Here is a 25,957-nt window from a genome sequence, read left to right on the forward strand (position 1 = left end):
AGAGAGACTGAACGGCGTAGTTGTCTGTAATGTACATAAAGACAGGCTGGACAGTCTCGAGGGAAAATATCTGCCAGCAATTTGTTGGATCCATTGAAACCCGCAAACATATGTTTGGTTCTTTTGTTCAGTAGTGTGTATAGCAGTGGTTCTCAACCTTTTTTGGGTACTGGAACCCCTGCATATTTTGAGGCAAGGCAGGCAAGGTTTTCAGCGGTCCTCAGGGACCACCACCCCTTCTATATTATATGTAAACTTACTGGAAACCTTGTGGTACTGACTACATTCATTACACTTTTTTATTTCACGGACACCTTGCAATTAGTCCATGGACCCCTGTTTGAGAACCCCTGGTGTAATTGATATTTGTTCTGTTGTTTAGTAGTTTTCAGTTTTTAGTACATGACAGTACACTTACAAATTATTTATTTCATGTTATTTTATTTAAAATTGCATACTTTGTGTGACATACTTGTCCATAGCTGCTGTTTGAAGAGTTGAGACACTGACTGAAGGATATTTTGTTTGATTTATTTGGGTTTTTCATTTAAGTAGTTATTTTGCTTTTAGAACTGTACTTATTTTAAGCTTTTTGTTCTTGTAAAGATATTGTAGTAGACTCAGGCCAGGTGCACATATTTAATGACTATATAAATGTATCACAAAGTCAAATTAAATACGGAGACCAACTTTGTGATGTTTCTCAATGGAGATTCTTTACGATGAGATCACACCATGTTCATTGTATTTATGAAAACTACTCCCATACAGTGTACAGTACCATTGCCGCCTACTGGCCTTTCTTGATATTGCTGGTTGTAAGTACGAATACCTGCATACATACTGGACTGATAAGGAACACTGCTATAACTATTATTAGTAGTAGTATTATAATGATTTAAACAAGTTGGGACAACCCTTCAGTTAACTACTGTACCTAACAATTATCCAGTAGTAGTGATTATGGTCCCTCAATATACATTTAAAATATTACAGCGTAGGCTGTGTTACAGTACTACTTTTGGTGTCCCCCTCAGGAATTGCTCCTGAGAAAATTTCATGTAATTGTCCCCTCCAAGGTTGATATCAGATTTTCGCCCCTGCCTATCTGCACAGTTTCCTCGAGCCAAAGACTAAAAATAAGCATGGAATGCACAGCAAAATGTATACTGTAAGATTTTAAAACCCTGACTACAGAGAGACTCAACGAATACATCAAAGAGCCAATGTTTTTATGAGTAAGTTCATGTTTAAGTTGTTATTCAGCACTGTCAACATGTTAAGCCATAAAATGCACGTTCTCCCTACTTCCACTCACGCTACAACCATCACTGCAGCTGCAATGAAGAAGTATAGATGGCAAAGTGTTCCCGATAAGCTTGCGTTTGTTATGATTAGCGACTTGTCTTTTCTAACATGAAGGACTATTTCACTTTCTCTGGTCATAGGTGTAACAACATGAATTTGTGCATGAGGCAGAAATACGTTTTGACATCGGCTGGAAAACTGTCCCCTGTCCTCAGTGGAGGGAAGGTAGAGCGTAGGGACGGTGAGAGGCAGCCTCACCGCTGCTCCTTCTCTCCCCTCAGACTGACCATCAGATGCAGGCCATCAGTCCAGTAAAAAAAAAAAAATGTAATTATTATGCTCACTCAGCTGTGCCTCACAAGTAATACAACAAATGATCAATTACCAGTGGGATCATACACCTAACATGTTTAAATATGATTTCAAAATGGTCTGAGAAGAACAACATTAGCAGGGCAATTCAAGCATTGCCAATATGCAGTGACAATGTATTGGGCCTATAGCCTACGGCACAAACCTCATTGCTACACAACTGTTTAATTGGTTAATGTTGCGTAGGCTTATGTTTTTTTAAGTCATGTTGTATTTTGATTCAGAAAGTGATCTTGACTCAGAGAGCATTGTTTATTGTTAGTTCATTGTTCATTTTAAGAGTAAATCTTAATATGACAGAAATATCCACGTAATATAGTATAGTATACAAAATACAGTACATAAATAAACTGTACTGTTTGATATGTCACACTGTTAAAACAATAATGCATAGACAACATTCTAGCAAAGTAACTGAATATCCAGTAAAGTAATAATGTGAATACTGATAGAATCTCCATGCAATCTAGTCTAATTGACAAAAGTGAGAAATTAACAGTAAGTCGAGGTAACAATCCAAGCTGTCCTGCCTTCCTTACGGTCAAAACATACTGTCGCGAATTCAGGAGAGAGCCCCGACAAGGACTCGAACCGTGTCCAGCGACTGTCAAGCCAACACCTTAACCATTAAGCTAAGAAGTCCGAACCTCTTGACTAGGTCGCTAGGTGTTGTGTTAAGGTCGCTACAATACTTTGAATTAGGGTTGCAAAATTCCAGTTACTTTCCCAAATTTCCCAAGTTCTCTATAAATCCTCTCTGGAGGTTTGCTGGATTTCCTGCTTTTTCTGCCATATTCTGGGAATCTTCCAAGTTCCACTCAGGACTTCTGGAAAACCTGGGAATTTGGGTAAAGTTACAGGAATTTTGCAACCCTACATTTTGTATTCTACAACCGTTTCCCGTCAACTTGCTGTGTGTAATTTGACTGACCGAGTTGCTGCTGTAGCTGTACAGTACACGAAACACCTGTTTGTCAGTATTTTCATTCAGTATCTATTTCCTCCTCGCTTTAATATTTGGTCCGCATGAGAATAGCAGAAAAACTAACTTGCTATGGGGAAAACGACTGGAATACTAAATCATTGCAAATCATTAAGTGCAATATATATATTTAAGTTATTTTGAAAAGAAAGGATAAAATAATCTGAAATATTTTAAAATCAGCGGTATTGGTCATTATAATGAACATCTGAATCTCTTCACTGTATGTAGCCCGTCCACTTGACTCAGAATTTGTTGACTATCTACAATAATAAAAGCAGATGTTTTTAACGCTTGCAATCTCAATATAGTACATACTTCATACAGTGAAATACTGTATATTCATTTATGGCATATGGTTTTCAAACAGCATGGCGATGAGATGTCTTGAAAAACAGGGATGTGCATAGAAGTGTTAGGAAAATGGGGGATTGGGAGGCAAAGAGAGAGAGAGAGAGAGCAAGATCATGTGAAATGATAGGACGCGGTAGATAATATTGGACATAGAGAGAAGCCTGTACTCACGGCCCCCAGAGCTGAATGGGAATGATTGAGCAAGATGACAAAAGAAAAACCTGGAAATACATCCTGAAGTGCCCTCAGTTCACTTATTACCAAGAAATGTACATTTATGGCAGTTTAGAATAAATCAAATATGTTTAAAGTTGAATTATGAACTGGGTGGATTCGAGCCCTGAATGCTGATTGGTATGACAAAATGTTTATGGTATATTGCCAATATACCACGGCTAAGGGCTGTAAACAGGCACTCCACGTTGTGTCGTGCATAAGAACAGCCCTTGGTCATGGTATATTGGCCATATACCACACCCCCAAATGCCTTTTGCTTAAATATGACTCTTAGATAAGGGATTGTTTGATAGTATTATCTAAAAGGGTTTTGGTTTTGGCAACCAAACATTTATCCTAGGTTTAAGTTTCTCAAATGACTGATTCTTACTATCAACGGTATGGTGTATGTGTGTGTGTGTGTGTGTGTGTGTGTGAACCAGCCTGGACCTCGCCTAGTTATCGTTCCCAAAGACGGTGTTGAGCTGCTGGGTGACCCTGATGAAGGTGGTCCTGCGGCTGAGCTCCTTGAGCTTCCCTGCACCCACGTAGGTGCAGGTGGAGCGTACCCCGCCCAGGACATCCCGTATGGTCTCGTCCACGGGACCCTTGTAGACTACCTCTACCGTCTTCCCTTCAGATGCCCTGGGGGAAGAAAGAGGGAATGGTTTTTCGTGATCTCTTATGCTTCCCCAGATTAGAGTCCTGTCAAGGGGGTGTACTTGTACATCAAGCTGCCTCATGCTACAGAAACAGGAGATAGGTTCCTGGCATGCCCCTATGGGCTGTTCTGACTCAGACAAGGCTTACTTGTCCAATACTGACTTACTACTTATTCTTTCCCTAAAGTGTGTTAGTCTTATTCTTTCCCTAAAGTGTGTTAGTCTTATTCTTTCCCTAAAGTGTGTTAGTCTTATTCTTTCCCTAAAGTGTGTTAGTCTTATTCTTTCCCTAAAGTGTGTTAGTCTTATTCTTTCCCTAAAGTGTGCTACAAAGATAAAAACTGCTAATTTCCTGCTTTGCTGCCAGTAACATCTCTGACCTGTACTCGGCCACACCCCCGGCGTGTCTCTTCATGGCCGTGTCGGAGCTCATGCCGTAGAACAGCTTGTACTTCTTCCCGTTCTTCTCGATGACCTCGCCCCCGCTCTCTGAGTGGCCGGCCAGCATCCCGCCCAGCATCACAAAGTCCGCCCCGGCACCTGTGAGTCACACACAACCACAGCACACAGCCAATCAAAATGCAGAGCAAATCCAGCCGGGGTCAGACACATAGTACTCTGTTGTAGAGTCTCTGTACATGGTTGAAGGCTGATTAAAGTAAGTACTGTATGCTCTGTGAGCTGAAAAATCGAATTTGACCGTTACAAAACTCACCAAAAGCCTTGGAAACGTCACCGGGGCAAGTGCATCCACCATCCTTTATGAGAGAAAAAGAAAATAGGGAATAATAAAATAATGCACATTTTCAGGGAAAGTCTCTATCCTCGGAACAATCTTTGTATGTACAGGGACAGTGACACACCTTGATTGTAAATAAGAATCTAATGTTTTAAACACTTGTACATTAATGTGGATGCTACAGTGATTACGGATAGTCCTGAACGAATTGTGAATAATGATGAGTCATAGCATCCACATTAATTGTAGATGTGTTTAGAAACATATTCTATTCTTATTTAGAATAAAAGTGACTCCAAAATGACACAATACATTATTTACCATTCATTTGTATTGGGCACAAAAATGATCGAAAACACAAACAAAACAAACAGCAAATGCATCCAACAAGTTTGTAGAGTCACAAGCTCGATGTAATCATTGTCTGCTTGGAATATGAGACAAAATACTAAACTTTTGACTACACTATAAGTGTAATTGTCCCAATACTTTAGGTTCCCTAAAATGGGAGGACTATGTACAAAAAAATGCTGTAATTTCTACACGGTTCACCAGATATGGATGGAAATACCCTCAAATTAAAGCGGACAGTCTGCACTTTAACCTCATAGTCATTGTATAATTTAGAATCCAAAGTGCTGGAGTACAGAGCCAAATCAACACAAAAAAAACTTGTAACTGTCCCAATACTTTGAGCTCACTGTGTGTATATCAAATCAAATCAAATTGTATTTGTCACATACACATGGTTAGCAGATGTTAATGCGAGTGTAGCGAAATGCTTGTGCTTCTAGTTCCGACAATGCAGTAATAACCAACAAGTAATCTAACCTAACAATTCCACAACTACTACCTTATACACACAAGTGTAAAGGGATAAAGAATATGTACATAAAGATATATGAATGAGTGATGGTACAGAACGGCATAGGCAAGATGCAGTAGATGGTATAGTGTACAGTCTATACATATGAGATGAGTAATGTAGGGTATGTAAACAACAAGTGGCATAGTTTAAAGTGGCTAGTGATACATGTATTACATAAAGATGGCAAGATGCAGTGGATGATATACAGTACAGTATATACATATACATATGAGATGAGTAATGTAGGGTATGTAAACATTATATTAAGTGGCATTGTTTAAAGTGGCTAGTGATACATTTTTACATAATTTCCATCAATTCCCATTATCAAAGTAGCTGGAGTTGAGTCAGTATGTTGGCAGCGGCCACTAAATGTTAGTGGTGGCTGTTTAACAGTCTGATGGCCTTGAGATAGAAGCTGTTTTTCAGTCTCTCGGTCCCTGCTTTGATGCACCTGTACTGACCTCGCCTTCTGGATGATAGCGGGGTGAACAGGCAGTGGCTCGGGTGGTTGTTGTCCTTGATGATCTTTATGGCCTTCCTGTGACATCGGGTGGTGTAGGTGTCCTGGAGGGCAGGTAGTTTGCCCCCGGTGATGCGTTGTGCAGACCTCACTACCCTCTGGAGAGCCTTACGGTTGTGGGCGGAGCAGTTGCCGTACCAGGCGGTGATACAGCCCGACAGGATGCTCTCGATTGTGCATCTGTAGAAGTTTGTGAGTGCTTTTGGTGACAAGCCGAATTTCTTCAGCCTCCTGAGGTTGAAGAGGCGCTGCTGCGCCTTCTTCACAACGCTGTCTGTGTGGGTGGACCAATTCAGTTTGTCCGTGATGTGTACACCGAGGAACTTAAAACTTTCCACCTTCTCCACTACTGTCCCGTCGATGTGGATAGGGGGGTGCTCCCTCTGCTGTTTCCTGAAGTCCACAATCATCTCCTTTGTTTTGTTGACGTTGAGTGTGAGGTTATTTTCCTGACACCACACTCCGAGGGCCGTCACCTCCTCCCTGTAGGCCGTCTCGTCGTTGTTGGTAATCAAGCCTACCACTGTAGTGTCGTCCGCAAACTTGATGATTGAGTTGGAGGCGTGCATGGCCACGCAGTCGTGGGTGAACAGGGAGTACAGGAGAGGGCTCAGAACGCACCCTTGTGGGGCCCCAGTGTTGAGGATCAGCGGGGTGGAGATGTTGTTACCTACCCTCACCACCTGGGGGCGGCCCGTCAGGAAGTCCAGGACCCAGTTGCACAGGGCGGGGTCGAGACCCAGGGTCTCGAGCTTGATGACGAGTTTGGAGGGTACTATGGTGTTAAATGCTGAGCTGTAGTCAATGAATTAGGGCAGTGTGCAGTGTGGTTGCGATTGCGTCGTCTGTGGACCTATTGGGTCGGTAAGCAAATTGGAGTGGGTCTAGGGTGTCAGGTAGGGTGGAGGTGATATGGTCCTTGACTAGTCTCTCAAAGCACTTCATGATGACGGAAGTGAGTGCTACGGGCCGGTAGTCGTTTAGCTCAGTTACCTTAGCTTTCTTGGGAACAGGAACAATGGTGGCCCTCTTGAAGCATGTGGGAACAGCAGACTGGGATAAGGATTGATTGAATATGTCCTTAAACACACCAGCCAGCTGGTCTGCGCATGCTCTGAGGACGCGGCTGGGAATGCCGTCTGGGCCTGCAGCCTTGCGAGGGTTAACACGTTTAAATGTTTTACTCACCTCGGCTGCAGTGAAGGAGAGCCCGCAGGTTTTGGTAGCGGGCCGTGTCAGTGGCACTGTATTGTCCTCAAAGCGAGCAAAAAAGTTATTTAGTCTGTCTGGGAGCAAGACATCCTGGTTCGCGACGGGGCTGGTTTTCTTTTTGTAATCCGTGATTGACTGTAGACCCTGCCACATACCTCTTGTGTCTGAGCTGTTGAATTGCGACTCTACTTTGTCTCTATACTGGGACTTAGCTTGTTTGATTGCCTTGCGGAGGGAATAGCTACACTGTTTGTATTCGGTCATGTTTCCGGTCACCTTGCCCTGGTTAAAAGCAGTGGTTCGCGCTTTCAGTTTCACGCGAATGCTGCCATCAATCCACGGTTTCTGGTTTGGGAATGTTTTAATCGTTGCTGTGGGTACGACATCGTCAATGCACTTTCCAATGAACTCGCTCACCGAATCAGCATATTCGTCAATGTTGTTGTTGGACGCAATGCGGAACATATCCCAATCCACGTGATCGAAGCAGTCTTGAAGCGTGGAATCAGATTGGTCGGACCAGCGTTGAACAGACCTGAGCGCGGGAGCTTGCTGTTTTAGTTTCTGTTTGTAGGCTGGAAGCAACAAAATGGAGTCGTGGTCAGCTTTTCCGAAAGGAGGGCGGGGGAGGGCCTTATATGCGTCGCGGAAGTTAGTATAACAATGATCCAAGGTTTTACCAGCCCTGGTAGCACAATCGATATGCTGATAGAATTTAGGGAGTTTTGTTTTCAGATTAGCCTTGTTAAAATCCCCAGCTACGATGAATGCAGCCTCAGGGTGTGTGTTTTCCAGTTTACAAAGAGTCAGATAAAGTTCGTTCAGGGCCATTGATGTGTCTGCTTGGGGGGGAATATATACGGCTGTGATTATAATCGAAGAGAATTCCCTTGGTAGATAATGCGGTCATTCAGAAAGTATTCAGACCCCTTGACCTTTTCCACATTTTGTTACGTTACAGCCTTATTCTAAAATGGATTTAAAAGAAATACCCCATAAGCAAAAACAGGTTTTATGATTTTGTTTTTGAAATGTATATGTAAAAAAACTAACTGAAATATCACCTTTATATAAGTATTCAGACCCTTTACTCAGTACTATGTTAAAGCACCTTTGGCAGCGATTACAGCCTCGAGTCTTCTTGGGTATGACGCTACAAACTTGGCACCTGTATTTGGGAAGTTTATTCCATTCTTCTCTGCAGATCCTCTCAAGCCCTGTCAGGTTGGATGGAGAGCATCGCTGCACCGCTATTTTCAGGTCTCTCCAGAGTTGTTCGATCGGGTTCAAGTCCGGGCTCTGGCTGGGCCACTCAAGGACATTCAGAGACTTGTCCCGAAGCCACTCCTGCGTTGTCTTGGCTGTGTGCTTAGGGTCGTTGTCCTGTTGGAAGGTGAACCTTCATCCCAGTCTGAGGTCCTGAGCGCTCTGGAGCAGGTTTTCATCAAGGATCTCTCTGTACTTTGCTCTGTTCATCTTTCCCTCAATCCTGACTAGTCTCCCAGTCCCTGCCCCTGAAAAACATCCCCACAACATGATTCTGCCACCACCATGCTTCACCATAGGGATGGTGCCAGGTTTCCTCAAAACGTGACGCTTGGCATTCAGGCCAATGAGTTCAATCTTGGTTTCATCAGACCAGAGAATCTTGTTTCTCATAGTCAGAGTCCTTTAGGTGCCTTTTGGCAAACTCCAAGTGGGCTGTCATGTGCCTTTTACTGAGAAGTGGCTTCTGTCTGGCTACTCTACCAAGGCCTGATTGGTGGTGCTGCAGAGATGGTTGTCCTTCTGGAAGGTTCTCCCATCGCCACAGAGGAACTCTGGAGCTCTGTCAAAGTGACCATTGGGTTCTTGGTCACCTCCCTGACCAAGGCCCTTCTCCCCAGATTGCTCAGTTTGGCCGGGCGGCCAGCTCTAGGAAGAGTCTTGGTAGTTCCAAACTTCTTTCATTTAAGAATGATGGAGGCCACTGTGTTCTTGGGGAACTTCAATGCTGCAGACATTTTTTGGTACCCTTCCCCAGATCTGTGCCTCGACACAATCCTGTCTCGGACCTCTATGGACAACTCCTTTGACCTCATGGCTTGGTTTTTGCTCTGACATGCACTGTCAACTGTGGGACCTTCTATAGACAGGTGTGTGCCTTTCCAAATCATGTCCAATCAACTTAATTTACCCCACGTGGACTCCAATGAAGTTGTAGAAACATCTCAAATATGATCAAAGGAAACAGGATGCACCTAAACTCAATTTCGAGTCTCATAGCAAAGGGTTCTGAATACTTATATGAATAAGGTATTTCTGTTTTTGATCTTTTATAAATTAGCAAAAATGTCTAAAAACCTGTTTTCGCTTCGTCATTATGGGGTATTGTGTGTAGATTGATGAGATTATATTTAAAAAAAAATCTATTTTAGAATAAGGCTGTAATGTAACAAAACGTGGAAAAAGTGAAGGGGTCTGAATACTTTCCAAATGTATAATGAAGTTCAGGGTGTATAAACGTTTTATAAAGACTGTTGAGCCAAAAGGATGTGAGTGTATAACTATAGGTGTATAATAATAATGGAGGCTTACAGAGATGATGTGTCCGCCCAGGCCGTGGGCAGCATCGGCACACTCTATCACAGCGCTCAGCTGGGGATAACCCACCCCTGTTTTCTTACGGGTGGTGCACACAGAGCCTACAGACAGACAGACATACATACAGACAGAAAGTTAGGTGTTTATCAGTACGATCAGGCCTCAATTCAATACGACGATCCAGAAAACAGCAATGTGATAGTCCCCAGTTTATGACATCACCTGGTCCGATGCCCACTTTGATGATGTCAGCGCCAGCGAGGATCAGCTCCTCCACCATCTCCCCGGTAACCACATTCCCCGCCTGTGGCAAAGACAACACAATCACTTTCAGTGTCTTAAATGGTGCACTATTATATAGTGCACTACTTTTGACTAGTCCTATATGGCCTCAATTGACACCCTGAGTGCACTACTTTGACAAGAGCCCTCGGGAATAGTGTGATTTGAGACGTATCAACTATCATCAATATCATCACTGTAAAAACACTCCAAAAGGCCTAACCGGAGTTCGCCCAATAGAAAAGACAGCGTAGAGGAGTCACTGACCATGATGGTGTGTGTCGGGTACTTCTGACGCACGTCTTTAACAAAGTGGACAAAGTGCTCAGAGTAGCCATTGGCCACATCCACACAGATGTACTGGAGCTGAGGCACAGCGGCTGTGATCTCACCCAGCCTGTCAAAGTCCCCTTCACCTGTCCCTGTGCTGACTGCCATACTCTAAGAGAGCGGGAGGGAGCGAGAGAGTCAGAGAGCGAGAGAAAGAGATAGAGAGACCAAATTAACACGTCATTAAAAAACAAGAGGAGTCTTGTCATACAGTTATTACAAGGAGTCATACTTTGGATTACAACTGATATTGTTTCAACGTACCGGTACACATTCTGGATTCTTTGTTGCAAACTCCTTCCAGTCATCTACTGAATAGTGCTTGTGAATGGCAGTGAAGAGTGTGAACTGTGGGGGAGAAAGAGAGACAAGAACACTTACTTTAAAAACACCTTTAAAGTTATAAAACCTATGTGTACAGAGACTTCCGAAAGTATTCAGACCCCTTGACTTTTTCCACATTTTGTTACGTTACAGCCTTATTCTAAAATGGATGAAATTTAAAAAAAATCCTCAGATCTACACACAATATCCCATAATGACAAGGTGAAAACAGGTTTTTAGAAAAGTTTGCAAATTTATAAAAAATAAAGAACAGAAATACCTTATTTACATAAGTATTCAGAGCTATAAAACTCGAAATTGAGCTCAGGTGCATCCTGTTTCCATTGTTCAACTTGACTGGAGTCCATCTGTGGTAAATTCAATTGATTGGACATGATTTGGAAAGGCACACACCTGTCTATAGAAGGTCCCACAATTGACAGTGAAAAAACCAAGCCATGTGGTCGAAGGGAATTGTCCTTAGAACTCTGAGACAGGATTGTGTCGAGGCACAGATCTGGGGAAGGGTACCAAAACATTTACGCAGCATTGAAGTTCCCCAAGAACACAGTGGCCTCCATCATTCTTAAACGGAAGAAGTTTGGAACCACCAAGACTCTTCCTAGAGCTGGCCGCCCGGCCAAACTGAGCAATCGGGGGAAAAGGACCTTGGTCAGGGAGGTGACCAAGAACCCGATGGTCACTCTGACAGAGCTCTAGAGTTCCTCTGTGGAAATGGGAGAACCTTCCAGAAGGACAACCATCTCTGCAGCACTCCAGCAATCAGGCCTTTATGGTAGAGTGGCCAGGCAGAAGCCACTCCTCAGTAAAAGGCACATACATGACAGCCCGCTTGGAGTTTGCCAAAAGGCACCTAAAGACTCTCAGACTATGAGAAACAAGATTATCTCTTTGGTCTGAATGCCAAGCGTCACGTCTGGAGGAAACCTGGCAACATCCCTATGGTGAAGCATGGTGGTGGCAGCATCATGCTGCGGTGATGTTTTTCAGTGGCAGGGACTGGGAGACTAGTCAGAATCGAGGCAAATATGAACTGAGCAAAGTACAGAGAGATCCTTGATGAAAACCTGCTCCAGAGCGCTCAGGACCTCAGACTGGGTTGAAGGTTCACCTTCCAACAGGACAACGACCCTAAGCACACAGCCAAGACAATGCAGGAGTGGCTTCGGGGGAAGTCTCTGAAAGTCCTTGAGTGGCCCAGCCAGAGCCCGGACTTGAACCCGATTGAACATCTCTGGAGAGACCTGAAAATAGCTGTGCAGCGACGCTCCCTATCCAACCTGACAGAGCTTGAGAGGATCTGCGGAGAAGAATGTGAGAAACTCCCCAAATACAGGTGTGCCAAGCTTGTAGCATCATACCCAAGAAGACTCAATGGTGTAATCGCTGCCAAAGGTGCTTCAACAAAGTACTGAGTAAAGGGTCTGAACACTTATGTAAATGTAATATTTCAGTTTTTTATTTTTAATAAATTAGTAAACATTTCTAAAAACCTGTTTTTGCTTTGTTATTCTGCGGTATTGTGTGTGGATTGATGAGGGGGAAAACTATTTAATACATTTTAGAACAAGACTGTAACGTAACAAAATGTGGAAAAAGGTGTCTGAATACTTTCCGAAGGCACTGTACTGTATTTGTAGTTTGCTTTCTATGGGAGCCAGGAGGGGATATTTGTGGGAGTAGAGGTTGTTTAGTATTAGAAGGTTGGACTGAGGGAGGAGGTTGATGATTGTTTTTTGGTATCTATACCCAATGATGTATATACACACACTATGTATTTCTCTATGTCTATACCTTGGACAAAGCCAGAGCCATCTCGAAGGTGCCGACGGTGTCCATGTTGGCTGCAACGATGGGGATTCCTCTGTAGCTTCCCTTGGAGTTCCTGAAGGTGTAACTTCTCATCAGGTCCACCTGGAGGAGAAGGACAGACAGGCAGACAGACAGACAGGCAGAGAAGCAGGCAGACAGGCAGAAAAGCAGGCAGGCAAAAAGACAAAGACAGACGTACGTACGGAGGGACAGACAGACGTGTTATAATTAGAGAAAAATACTTAATTATTATTGAAGAGCGATATGCTGTGTTTGTCTGGTACAAACGGGTATTTGAACACAACAGAACAATACATAAACAGTACAAAATAGGACAAAGGAGTTATGCACCTCACTACGGGACTTGAGTGTGCTTCGTTTCGGACGGAGAAGTACGTCCTTGAAGTCCAACTTGATGTCATTCTCAATGCGAGGCATTTCTACTGCTGGTTATCTGTAGTATGGACACGTTGTATCTTTGTCTGCTCTGTCTGCAATGAGGTCGACAAAACGAACAACAAAATAGAACAGGCTGTCATACCAACCCACACACAAGGTTGTGTTGGTTACTTTCTAAATGTAATCCGTTAGTTACTAGTTACCTGTCCTAAATTTTAATCAGTAACGTATTTTTCTGGATTACCCAAATCCGTAATTACTTTCAGTTACTTTTGGATTACTTTCCCCTTAAAAGGTATTAGTAGAAGACAAAAATAATCCATCAAATACATCTGGTGTGTCATCATAGCGGTCTCTGACTAAGTGAATAAAACAATAATCCAAGAAGTAATCATCTAGTTTTTCAAAAGTATCTGTAATCTGATTACAATATTTTTGCAGGTAATGTAACTGATTTAAAATTACATTTTTTTTGGTAATCAGATTACATTACACCTCAGCTAACATAACATTATGATAACCATATGTTTCTTAGAGCTTGGTGAGTGTACTGTATGGTCGTCCTATGGTTATTTTGCATACAACCTTCTCACAACTTTCTTGGAGCGGTGCAGGATAGTTGCTTGGCTTTGGAACATTCTCAGCAGATTTAACGAACTTGACAAAAAACATAATTTTCTTGGTATTTCATTAGGCTACGTTAACAGAACGTTTCCTAAAAGTTAAAACATGGTTACATTTCATTTCAATTTTGGTAATGTTCTAGGAACGTTCTCCAACTGGTTTGACATTGGGTATGTTCTCAAATAGGCTAGTTTAGAGAATGTTAAGAGAACATATATATTATGTGGGAATTTCAATACTTCAGCATAATATTTCCGACAGGTTTCCTCATGGTTCTAGTTAAATTAATCAGCGGCGTCAAACTCATTCCATGGAGAGCCATGTGTCTGCGGGTTTTTGTTTTTTCCTTTCAATTAAGACCTAGACAACCAGGTGAGGGGAGTTCCCTACTAATTAGTGACCTTAATTCATCAATCAAGTACAAGGCTGAAGCGAAAACCCGCAGACACTCGGCCCTCCATGGAATGAGTTTGACACATGTGGTTTGAATAGACTAAAATTAACAGCTTTGCATGCGTAAAAAAAACATGGAATTCAGTAAAAGTTTTAAGAAAAAGAAAAACCTCCAAAAAAACTATAATTTTTGTTTTCAGAGCGTTAATAAAACCTCCCAGGAAAACTTTCAAGGAACCATAGTAAAACGTTCTCAGAACCTCGCTGCAACCTAACAATAAACGTTCCCAGAACAGGCTACATTTTCACTTCTGTTCTCAGTGCGTTTAAATAAATGAGTAAATCAGTTTTACCAGTCAGGAAACATATGGACTTGCTCCCAGAACCAATGTCAAACCAAAAACATACGTTTCCACAACTTACATGTAATCAGTTACTACTCCACAACCCTCCCCATACACACGCACTCACTCAAACTAACGCACAATATTTGTATTAAATCATACACAAATGCACATTTTTGTAATTGTATGATTATACAAATTTCAATCAAACATAAGGAAAAACGTGATAAACAATGTGTGCATAACAAATAGGTCACAGAAAACAGCAGAGTAAGCACATTTTTGCATAAAATCCCATTGATGGTCTGTTCATTTTAGTGACAGTGGGGTAAGAAAAAAAATACACCCTTTAAAATGTTTAAAGTAATTTTTTGATCATCACTATCAAATTAACAGTATATCCATAATGGGCCAAGTGAGATATCGCTTGTGACTAACGAATTTTAGTTAATTACTAGAGCTCCCGCTGTCGCTTGGGTCAATCATTGTAATTTTGTAAATGCCGGCTCTCTATGGCGATCCAAGACACATCAAGTTTCGCCAAAATCGGACCAGTGGTGTCTGAGATATTGCGTGTGTCTAACAGATGGAAACCTGGTGATCCATAGATAGTCCATAAGGCATTCTATTACCAGAAAAAAACGGGGGACTATCTAGCAATACGATATATACAAAAGCATGTGGACACACCTTCAAATGAGTGGATTTGGCTATTTCAGCCACACTCGTTGCTGACAGGTGTATATAATCGAGCACACAGCCATGCAATCTCCATAGACAAACACTGGCAGTAGAATGGCCTAACTGAAGAGCTCAGTGACTTTCAAAGTGGCACCTTCATAGGATGCCACCTTTCAAACAAGTCAGTTTGTCAAATTTCTGCCCTGCTAAAGCTGCCCCGGTCAACTGTAAGTGCTGTTATTGTGAAGTGGAAATGTCTAGGAGCAACAACGGCTCAGCCTCAAAGTGGTAGGCCACATAAGCTCACAGAACGGGACTGCCGAGTGCTGAAGCGCGTAGAGCGTAAAAATCATCTGTCCTTGGTTGCAACACTCACTACTGAGTTCCAAACTGCCTCTGGAAGCAACGTCAGCACAATAACTGTTAGTCGGGAGCTTGATGAAATGGGTTTCCATGGCCGAGCAGCTAGACACAAGCCTAAGATCACCATGCGCAATGCCAAGCGTCGGCTGGGGTGGTGTCAAGCGCACCACCATTTGTCTCTGAAGCAGTGGAAACGCGTTCTCTGGAGTGATGAATCACGCTTCACTATCTGGCAGTCCGATGGAAGAATCTGGGGTTTGACGGATGCCAGGAGAACGCCACCTACACCTAGTGCTAACTGTAAAGTTTGGTGGAGGAGGAATAATGGTCTGGGGTTGTTTTTCATTGTTCGAGCTAGGCCCCTTAGTTCCAGTGAAGGGAAATCTTCAAATCAAATCAAACCACACTGCCAGTTCTCTGACCTCCTCCCTATAGGCTGTCACATCGTTGTCGGAGATCAGGCCTACCACTGTTGTGTCGTCAGCAAACTTAATGATGGTGTTGGAGTCGTGTTTGGCCACGCAGTCGTGGGTGAATAGGGAATACAGGGGGGGACTAAGTACACAACCCTGTGGGGCCCCAGTGTTAAGGATCAGCGTGGCAGACGTGTTATTGCCTACTCTTACCACCAGGGGGAGTCCTGTCAGGAAGTCCAGGATCCAGTTGCAAAGGGAGGTGTTTAGTCCCAGAGTCCTTAGCTTAGTGATGAGCTTCGTGGGCACTTTGGTGTTGAACGCTGAGTTGTAGTCAATGAAAAGCATTCTCACATAGGTGTTCCTTTTGTCCAATTGAGAAAGGGCAGTGTGGAGTGCGATTGAGATTGCGTCATCTGTGGATCTGTTGCGGCGGTATGCGAATTGGAGTGGGTCTAGGGTGTCTGGGAGGATGCTGTTGATGTGAGCCATGACCAGCCTTTCAAAGCACTTCATGGCTACCGACGTGAGTGCCACGGGGCAGTAATCATTTAGGCAGGTTACCTTCGCTTCCTTGGGCACAGGGACTATGGTGGTCTGCTTGAAACATGTAGGTATTTCAGACTCGGTCAGGGAGAGGTTGAAAATGTCAGTGAAGACCCTTGCCAGTTGGTCCGCGCATGTTTTGAGTACACGTCCTGGTAATCAGTCTGGCCCAGCGGCTTTGTGAATGTTGACCTGTTTAAAGGTTTTGTTCACATCGGCTACCGAGAGCGTTATCACACAGTCATCCAGAACAGCTGGTGCTTTTTTTCTTCCTGATTGCACATGTGACATCCTGGTAAATATTTGGTAAAACTGATTTATGTTTGCCTGCAGTAAAGTCCCCGGTCACTAGGAGCGCCGCTTCTGGGTGAGCATTTTCTTCTTTGCTTATGGCCTTGTAGAGTTGGTTGAGAGCGGTCTTAGTGCCAGCTTCACTTTGTGGTGGGAAATAAACGGCTACGCATAATACAGATGAGAACTCTCTTGGTAGATAGTGTGGTCGACAGCTTATCATAAGGTACTCTACCTCAGGCGAGCAATACTTTGAGACTTCTTTAATATTAGACATCGCGCCCCAGCTGTTATTGACAAAAATACACATCCCCCACCACTCGTCTTACCAGAGGTAGCGTCTCTGTTCTGCCGGTGCATGGAAAATCCGACCAGCTCTAAATTGTCCGTTTCTTCATTCAGCCACGTCTTGGTGAAACATAAGATGTTACAGTTTTTAATGTCCCTTTGGCAGGATAATCTTAATAGTAGGTCATGAATTTTATTTTCCAACTATTGCACGTTAGCAAGGAGAATGGAAGGCATTGGGAGTTTGCTCGCTCACCTCCAGATTCTCAGAAGGATCCTCGATCTGCGTCCTCTTTTCCGGCGTCTTTTCTTCACGCAAAATGCGTGGATCTGGGCTTGTTCCAGTGAAAGCAGGATATCCTTCTCGTCGGACTCGTTAAAGGAAAACGTTTCTTCCAGTCCGTGGTGAGTAATTGCTTTTCTGATCTCCAGAAGTTATTTTCGGTCATAAGAGACGGTAGCAGCAACATTATGTACACAATAAGTTACGAAATAAATTACACAAAACGCAAAAAAAAATATTAAATTGCACAATTGGTTGGGAGAATGTAAAACGTCAGCCATGTTCTTCGGCGCCATCTAACGCTACAGCTTACAATGACATTCTAGATGATTCTGTGCTTCCAACTTTGTGGCAACAGTTTGGGGAAGGCCCTTTCCTGTTTCCGCATGACAATGCCCCCGTGCACAAAGCGAGGTCATACAGAAATGGTTTGTTGAGATCGGTGTGGAAGAACTTGACTGGCCTGCACAGAGCCCTGACCTCAACCCCATCAAACACCTTTGGGATGAATTGGAATGCCAACTGCAAACCAGGCCTAATCGCCCAACCTCACTAATACTCTTGTGGCTGAATGGAAGCATGTCCCTGCAGCAGTGTTCCAACATCTAGTGGAAAGACTTCCCAGAAGAGTGGAAGCTGTTATAGCAGCAAAGGGGGACCAAATCCATATTAATGCCCATGATTTTGGAATGAGATTCTCGACGAGCAGTGTCGACATACTTTTGGTCATGTAACGTAGCTACTAAAAAATCTAGTCAGTACAGGCTATCCTGCTGTCATTTCGATGGTCCTGTCAAAATTCAAGGTTAGCTAATATTGAATCAAAACCGCCAAATGAGGTTAAATTCCCTATATCTGTACAGTTAGATGTAATTATATAAGTAACCATGTTCTTCTCTACGAAATGAGGCATAAACTTCTTACCGTTATGAAATGTATGAGAAAGATGTCTCATTTCACCAGCACTGTTTCCGCTACAAATGCGAGGCATGAATGTTTAAGAGGACGGGTCTTTAATGTAAAGCCATTATTGTAGTTCTATTATTCGACTATCTGTGATATTTTTCGTGCAGTGGAGGTTGAGAAAAGACTACAAATAAAGACTCATTTACGTAAGTTTTTTTTTAAAGTCTACGATTATTATTTTTTTAACAGTAGTAATGGGGCTACCTCTAGGGATTTTTCGCACAATAACTAAACTATTTAAATAAACATATTTAATCTAATACAACTTTTTGACGGAGAAAACGTAACACCGTAGTTTACTAAGCACATCGCGGAACTCTTTCGTTGTGAGCACGGAGAATAGTGGGACCTATTTCTGAGAAACACAGGAACTTCAATTGAATTCTTTGCGTCAAAGAAAGATTGGTGTAGAAATGTCTCATATTGTAGCTAAGCAGGATACCACATTTATCTGATATTACACAGATACCAAATCAGTTATAGTATAATTGTGTTTAGAAAACAAAATAAGTCAAAATGTTGATTAAAGTCAAGGTAAGAGAACGTCAGACACGTACAGTATATGCAGCCACACAAGCAATTTGGATAGTTTAGGTTTTAATTCAGCTGCTCAGTGCACACAGTCAGTAGCTAGCTAGCTACATGGGTCCATAAAATAAGAATCGAATAATTTAGATAGATCATAAGTAACTAACTGACGCGTGCTGGTTATGAAGGCATCCTCTTTAACATGACTAACTATTTTATCAATGTCTGTCAGACACTCACTGGGAAAGAAATTGAGATTGACATAGAGCCCACAGACAAGGTATGTCGCTAGAATTTTTTCCAGTATTCCCTTTGTTCGTTATCAGTGTGTGTGTGTGTGTGTGTGTGTGCGCATGCCACAGCCCTCAGTGAAACCATACAGTGATATTATGTATTCAGTGTGTGTATTCTCTGGCTCGCTCAGGTGGAGAGGATTAAAGAGCGAGTGGAGGAGAAAGAGGGGATTCCGCCTCAGCAGCAGAGGTTGATCTACAGTGGGAAACAAATGTAAGGCACAGAGGCAACATCGTGGAATTAATCATGTGTAAAAGAAACCTTAGCTTATATATTCTCTGTGTTCAAGTGATTGCCCTGAATTAGTCTTGGAAGTTCCAGACCTAGGGCAACAGCACTGGACCATTGTTAATGTAGGAGGCAACTCGTCTTCCTAGGAAGAGTACACGTCCACAGACATTCTCTCTAGTCAGTGGTCAGATAACAACACACACAAAAATAACAGTTTGTGCATGAGAATGAAATTGTCCCTCTCTTCCTAATATCAGTTTCTTTCCCTCAGGAACGATGAGAAGACAGCAGCAGACTACAAGATCCAGGGAGGCTCCGTACTACACCTGGTCCTTGCGCTAAGAGGAGGGGAGGTCCTCCACTGTCCCACGAGCCTCCTGCTTGCCTTGTAACCACCACACCCGCCTTGGCCCCAGTAGATGTTGCCCTTAGGCACAGATCTAGGATCAGCTTAAACATCCTCAAATCCAAACCATAACCATTATGGGCTACAATTGCTGAACTGACCATAGATCAGTGCTTATGGGCAACTTCAGCCCTCTCTCAACCCTAGACCTTCTTGGAGACATATTACCCTGTTACAATCACTCATGTGTCATTAATATTAAAATATGAGGGCCCTGCTTCATATCTGTAAAGAGAAGGTTTTGTCCTTTGGGCTTATCACCATGTCAGCACTCGCTCCTGTCCCTCCCTCTTTCGTGTGCATCAAACTGATGATGACAAAAATCATTTGCAGCAGAAAAGTATACAAAAATTGCTTAATTTATTTTAACTATCGGTCTATTAGGCACCCAATGGTGCCAGGAGGATTAAGTATGGGGGTCACAATCATATTGCTTAGAACAAAAACGTAGTGAGACTTCACATCATGTATTGCATGGCTTTTAGCACATCCATCTACATCAACACATAGATAGGCATAGCCATAGCCTGGTTAAATTTGTTGTTATTGCGCTCACCATTGTTTCACTTGGTGAGCGCAACGTTCAGTGTGGTTTAACCAGGCTAGCATAGACAAGAAGGTGGGCAATGATTTACTGAGGTGTGTTTTGCAATATATAAAAATAGAATCTACCTATTTTATTTCTATGTTGCAGTACTACACACACCAAGGCTTCTACTGTATATTCCTGAACCACCATTGAAGGCCTGCAGTCCTCTGTTTGGTCTGTGTCAAGGGAGGCAATTACTTGGTGTTATTAAATAGTGCATCAGTTTAGATGAGGCAGTGATTGAGTAGCCTGGTTCTATCTGTAGTCTCTGTGCTTTAGCCATTCATTGTACGCTACCACAGTGATAGTCAGGGTTGCATATACAGATCTAAGACCAGGCTAATATTGACCAAGCAGAACAGAAGGTCTGATACTACAACGTAAGCAGAACAGTAGGTCTGATACTACAATGTTGTTACAACAATTTCTCATTGGTAACGCATAATAGTTGAAAAGATGAATATTCTACTGAAAGAAATAGCAAAATGGGGATATTTAAGTGCTATACCTGTGGTATTCTTCGTCAGTAATACACAAATGATACACATTGGGTTTAACATTGGGTTACCATGAATGTATACAAAGCCGTCAACCCTGTGCACATGCATCGCAATGTCCTTCTGTTGTAAGAGTAAAGCCATATTGTTTCTGAGGTGACCGAGCTGATGGTAATGGATTAATAATGCACAGTTATGTCGATAAAGAGGATACATTACCCACTTTAAAAAACGTTTTTTTTTTCCTGTGGTAAGTTTCCATACAGTACGTACAGTAGAATATATAGTTAATGTGACATCTAGTGATATATAGGCACAAAACACATCCATATCACACAACTTTCAAAGATACCCTGTCTGAGCTACAGTATATGTTGAAGTTCCAGGCAGACTACATTGCAGACGCATGCCAGATCTCACAACGCCTGGGTATGTGTTTAACACATCAGCTAACCACATGATATAATATAGCAATCTGATGCCTGACTGCCCAGTTGATGACGTGACACATAACCATTGATTGATGCAATGCAACATCAGCAATGCAGTCGCCCTGGAACTCGACCTTTGACCCTGAACCCTGTGATTATTAAACCTTCACAAGGATAATAGACACCGACCCATACCATGACTTTTGACTTGTGCTAGCACTGCAGAGGGCAAACTGTCTCTATACAAACTGGTTGACTTATCATAAACTGCATGTATAGATGTATATTGGTTTCAATGACTTAATACTGTAAAGTATGTGTCTAAGGTCCAAATCTGTATTATTATTGTACATTATTAATACAACTGCATCCATTACATTATTTTTGTATCTGCGTGATCAGTAAATGACCATTGGAAATAACATTAATATGATTTTAGAGGAATGTGTATACATTTATGAAAGATTAAGACATCTAGACTAAAGGAATGACATCTTCTCTTCACTGGTAAGAGGTCTTAAGACAAAGGTGGTGGATCATTAACATAAAGCCAGCCCTCTATGGAAACCGGTGAGCTATTGAGTGTTCATTGGCTTTTGGCAGTGTGGAGAAGGCAGTGTGAATGTACTGAGAAGGCCTCAAACTGGTTATAAAATCGGAAGAAGAGCAGTGTGTGTACACGTGTGTTTCAAAGGTCAAATAGCAAGGCCATTGTTGGTAAACTGGGTCACACTACCATCCATAGTATACACTACCGGTCAAAAGTTTTAGAACACCTACTCATTCAAGGGTTTTTCTTTATTTTGACTATTTTCTACATTGTAGAATAATAGTGAGGACATCAAAACTATGAAATAACACATATTGAATCATGTAGTAACCAAAAAAGTAGCCAATAGCCACCCTTTGCCTTGATGACAGCTTTGCACACTCTTGGCATTCTCTCTTCATGAGGTAGTCACCTGGAATGCATCTTTCTGTCTCTCTCTTTCTCTCTTTTCTCTCTTCTCTCGGAGGACCTGAGCCTAATGACTCCTTGCTGTCCCCAGTCCACCTGGTCGTGCTGGTGCTCCAGTTTCAACTGTTCTGCCTGCGACTATGGAACCCTGACCTGTTCACCGTACGTGCTACCTTGTCCCAGACGTGCTGTTTTCGACTCTCTCTACCGCACCTTCTGTCTCTAACTCTGAATGATCGGCTATGAAAATCCAACGGACATTTACTCCTGAGGTGACCTGTTGCACCTTCTACAACTACTGTGATTATTATTATTTGACACTGCTGGTCATCTATGAACATTTGAACATCTTGGCCATGTACTGTTATAATCTTCACCCGGCACAGCCAGAAGAGGACTGGCCACCCCTCAGAGCCTGGTTCTCTCTAGGTTTCTTCCTAGGTTCTGGCCTTTCTAGGGAGTGTTTCCTAGCCACCGTGCTTCTACATTTGCATTGCTTGCTGTTTGGGGTTTTAGGCTGGGTTTCTGTATAGCACTTTGTGACATCGGCTGATGTAAAAAGGGCTTTATAAATACATTTGATTGATTGATTAACAGGTGTGCCTTCTTAAAAGTTTATTTGTGGAATTTCTTTCCTTCTTAGTGTGTTTGAGCCAACCAGTTGTGTTGTGACAAGGAAGGAGGGTATACAGAATATAGCCCTATTTGGTAAAAGTCCATATTATGGCACTTTTACCACTTTTACTATTTGGATAGTCCATATTATGGCAAAAACAGCTCAAATAAGCAAAGAGAAATGAGAGTCCATCATTACTTTAAGACATGAAGGTCAGTCAATACGGAATATTTCAAGAACTTTGAAAGTTTCTTCAAGTGCAGTCGCAAAAACCATCAAGCGCTATGGTGAAACTGGATCTCATGAGGACCGCCATAGGAATGGAAGATCCAGAGTTACCTCTGCTGCAGAGGACAAGTTTATTAGAGTTACCAGCCTCAGAAATTGCAGCCCAAATAAATGCTTCACAGAGTTAAAGTAACAGACACATCTCAACATCAACTGTTCAGAGGAGATTGTGTGAATCAGGTCTTCATGGTCGAATTGCTGCAAAGAAACCACTACTAAAGGACACCAATAAGAAGAAGAGACTTGCTTGGGCCAAGAAACACGAGCAATGGACATTAGACCGGTAGAAATGTGTCCTTTAGTCTGGAGTCCAAATTTGTGATTTTTGGTTCCAACTGCCGTGTCTTTGTGAGACACGGTGTGGGTGAACGGATGATCTCTACATGTGTAATTCCCACCATAAAGCATGGAAGAGGAGGTGTTATGGTGTGGGGGTGCATTGCTGGTGACACTGTCTGGGATTTATTTAGAATTCACACTTAACCAGAATGGCTACCACAGCATTCTGCAGCGATATTCAATCCCATCTGGTTTGGGCTTAGTGGGACTATCATTTGTTTTTCAACAGGACAGTGACCCAACACACCTCCAAGGCTGTGTAAGGGCTATTTTACCAAGAAGTAAAGTGATGTAGTGCTGCATCAGATGACCTGGCCTCCACAATCCCCCGACCTCAACCAAATTGAGATGGTTTGGGATGAGTCGGACCGCAGAGTGAAGGAAAAGCAGCCAACAAGTGCTCAGCATATGTGGGAACTCCATCAAGACTGTTGGGAAAGCATTCCAGGTGAAGCTGGTTGAGAGAATGCCAAGCGTGTGCAAAGATGTCATCAAGGCAAACGGTGGCTATTTGAAGAATCTCATTTGTTTAACACTTTTTTGGTTACTACATGATTCCATATGTGTTATTTCATAGTTTTGATGTCTTCACTATTATTATACAATGTAGAAAATAGTGAAAATAAAGAAAAACCCTTGATTGATTAGGTGTTCTAAGACTTTTGACCGGTAGTGTATGTATACTGTACATTACAGAGTCACCTGACAACAAATAAACAGAACATTTCTCGTTCATATAGGGGGTGTATTTAAATCCCTGACGTCACTTTAACAACAAACGTAACTTTACATTCATGTAATATTATCCAGTTATTATTTTGTGAATAAAACATGATCAGTTATATTAATTCAAACATCACTAAATAAAGCACTATCAAACTATTTTGAAGAGTAGATGTATAGATGTGTATTAATCTACAAAAATACTGAATTGCCTCATTAATGATAGACATTAATAATAGACATTTACATCAACACCAGCACACCACTGCTGTTGATTTACATTGCAGTAAGCTTAGCTACACATACAATTCAACTTCTGACTATTTTCTCCCAGGGCGTGGACATGCGAGTGTGTGTTTGTGTGCATGTGAGTGTGTGTGTCCGTGTCTCTATAGGTGTAAGAACTGTAGTCGGCGTGTTAGTCTGTGCTTCTACTCTTTTAAATCATCAGACTGTTCATTTGTAGAGTTGATTGTCTGCCTTTAATGAAATCTTCCTCAGATATCCAGTAAACACACTGAGTCAACCTGGAATATTCAAAATGGCCATTTCTTTGTTTTTTTCATCATTATTATTATTATTTTTCAAAAATCTCTTTAAAAATCTCTGGATGAAATAATCTGTCAACATCAATGATAACAATTACATACCAATACCTAAGGCACCGAACCAGATCCCTCATAGACTCTTAAAAGTATACCTTCGCTGTTGCAAAAAATAAAAATAAGACCCAAAAGTTATTGATATTGAACAGAAAAAAACATTAAAAATAACATAAAAAAACGAATATAATAACAATGACACGTGATATAAACAATTATAACAATTATAAAAAACATTTTGGAATCACAGACAGTATTTAGTGTATTTGAAACAGAACATTCAAAGAATTTATCTGAATTTGATGGTTTTGACAATAAAGGAATACAGCTTTGGTGTGTTTTCAGTAAGACAAGGCAAATTCTATTCAAAAGGAGGCAAAAAAAAAAAAAACGAACACAAAAGCAATGCTGATGATGAATCTGCCACAGTACAGTACGAGTACTTTAAAATGGCCAGCGCTCTCTCACTCATGGAGTGTGCAGGGAGTGTGTGGAGGAAGATGAGGAGGATGAAGAAAAAGAGTAGTTAAGGGGGTACATGAAAGGATTAGAGGATGAAAAGATGAGTGTGTATCTGTGAGGATGTCAGGTTGGATATGTCTTCTGCAATAAGTAGCGTTAAAAGGTGGCACACTGAAATGTAATGACCGGATATAGGTCTATATAGGTCTCCTCATCTCCTCCTCCTCTCCTCTATTTGGCACAACATTGGTGACTGAAACAAAGATACAATCAGATGGATGAACACATAAAAACAGTGTGTAAGAGTATTTCCGAGTCTATGAGTGTTAACTCCTCTCTGCCATAGTGATATACCTGAAACTCTGACTCTACCTCAATGAGAGTGTGTTTCTCTGAGTTTGTGTGTGTGCGTGTCTGTGTGTGAGTGTTGAGGAGTTGGTGGGTGGTAGTGGTGTGGGGGGGGGGGCTAGTAAAGGTGTGTGTTTAGCAGTCTGCAGACTTTTGTGTCTCCCCATCGTCTTGCGAGAGAGGAGCCTGGGACTCCTTCAGCTCCTCGCCCTCCTCCCCGTTCCCTGCTCCCTTCGTTTCCCCTGGATACACCACCACACAGAACTTCTGGCCCAGGTAGGTCATCTTGGCTGAAGAGAGAGAAGAGGAGCGGTTAAGACACTAGAGTAGACTCCAAAACTAGTCAGTGGATCCATAGTAGAAATAGAGGGAAACAAGAGGATGACAGAAGACTGCAAAAGTATAGTGAATGCAAAGTTGATATAGAGAGAAAGACAAAGAAGTTTATAAGTATCACATCATAAAC

At 42.2% G+C, this 25,957-nt stretch overlaps 3 protein-coding genes across 4 annotated transcripts in view; 1 reads left to right on the top strand and 2 right to left on the bottom strand.

The window, feature by feature from the left end:
- Nucleotides 1–1,908: 1,908 nt before the first annotated feature.
- Nucleotides 1,909–18,247, bottom strand: LOC120049725 (GMP reductase 2-like). The gene is made up of 10 exons (XM_038996087.1): nt 18,138–18,247; nt 12,940–13,079; nt 12,571–12,690; nt 10,696–10,779; nt 10,369–10,542; nt 10,042–10,123; nt 9,814–9,920; nt 4,610–4,652; nt 4,275–4,434; nt 1,909–3,877 (listed from the first exon to the last, which is right to left on the bottom strand). The coding sequence occupies exons 2-10, from the start codon at nt 13,024–13,026 to the stop codon at nt 3,688–3,690; spliced, it is 1,047 nt and encodes a 348-aa protein (XP_038852015.1). The 5' UTR covers nt 13,027–13,079; nt 18,138–18,247; the 3' UTR covers nt 1,909–3,687.
- A 272-nt stretch (nt 18,248–18,519) lies between these two features.
- On the top strand, nt 18,520–21,536 carry LOC120049726 (NEDD8). 2 transcript variants are annotated; one of them, XM_038996090.1, is made up of 4 exons: nt 18,520–18,713; nt 18,940–18,987; nt 19,132–19,214; nt 19,504–21,536. In XM_038996090.1, exons 1-4 carry the CDS (start codon nt 18,696–18,698, stop codon nt 19,622–19,624), a joined length of 270 nt encoding a protein of 89 aa, XP_038852018.1. In that variant the 5' UTR covers nt 18,520–18,695; the 3' UTR covers nt 19,625–21,536. The 2 variants fall into 2 exon arrangements, with proteins under 2 accessions (XP_038852018.1, XP_038852017.1); XM_038996089.1 differs by lacking the exon at nt 18,520–18,713 and having other exon boundaries at nt 18,723–18,987.
- Nucleotides 21,537–24,100: 2,564 nt separating this feature from the next.
- The window catches only part of LOC120049727 (large neutral amino acids transporter small subunit 2-like), a 34,545-nt gene continuing 32,688 nt past the window's right edge, over nt 24,101–25,957 (bottom strand). Inside the window, exon 11 of the mRNA XM_038996091.1 lies at nt 24,101–25,781. Within this exon, the coding sequence (XP_038852019.1) occupies nt 25,627–25,781 (155 nt within the window). The 3' untranslated portion in view covers nt 24,101–25,626. The remainder of the gene's footprint in view (nt 25,782–25,957) is intronic.

Source organism: Salvelinus namaycush, chromosome 6 (assembly GCF_016432855.1).
Source record: "Salvelinus namaycush isolate Seneca chromosome 6, SaNama_1.0, whole genome shotgun sequence".
In the NCBI taxonomy this organism is placed as follows: Eukaryota; Metazoa; Chordata; class Actinopteri; order Salmoniformes; family Salmonidae; genus Salvelinus; species Salvelinus namaycush.

Coding starts and splice junctions, on each gene's coding strand:
- LOC120049726 (XM_038996089.1), top strand. CDS start 18,910: ATGACTAACTATTTTATCAATGTCTGTCAGACACTCACTGGGAAAGAA. Junction 18,988..19,131: donor ACATAGAGCCCACAGACAAG/GTATGTCGCTAG, acceptor TGGCTCGCTCAG/GTGGAGAGGATTAAAGAGCG. Junction 19,215..19,503: donor ATCTACAGTGGGAAACAAAT/GTAAGGCACAGA, acceptor TCTTTCCCTCAG/GAACGATGAGAAGACAGCAG.
- LOC120049725 (XM_038996087.1), bottom strand. CDS start 13,026: ATGCCTCGCATTGAGAATGACATCAAGTTGGACTTCAAGGACGTACTT. Junction 12,691..12,939: donor CACTCAAGTCCCGTAGTGAG/GTGCATAACTCC, acceptor CTTCTCCTCCAG/GTGGACCTGATGAGAAGTTA. Junction 3,878..4,274: donor GGGGGTGTGGCCGAGTACAG/GTCAGAGATGTT, acceptor TTCTTCCCCCAG/GGCATCTGAAGGGAAGACGG.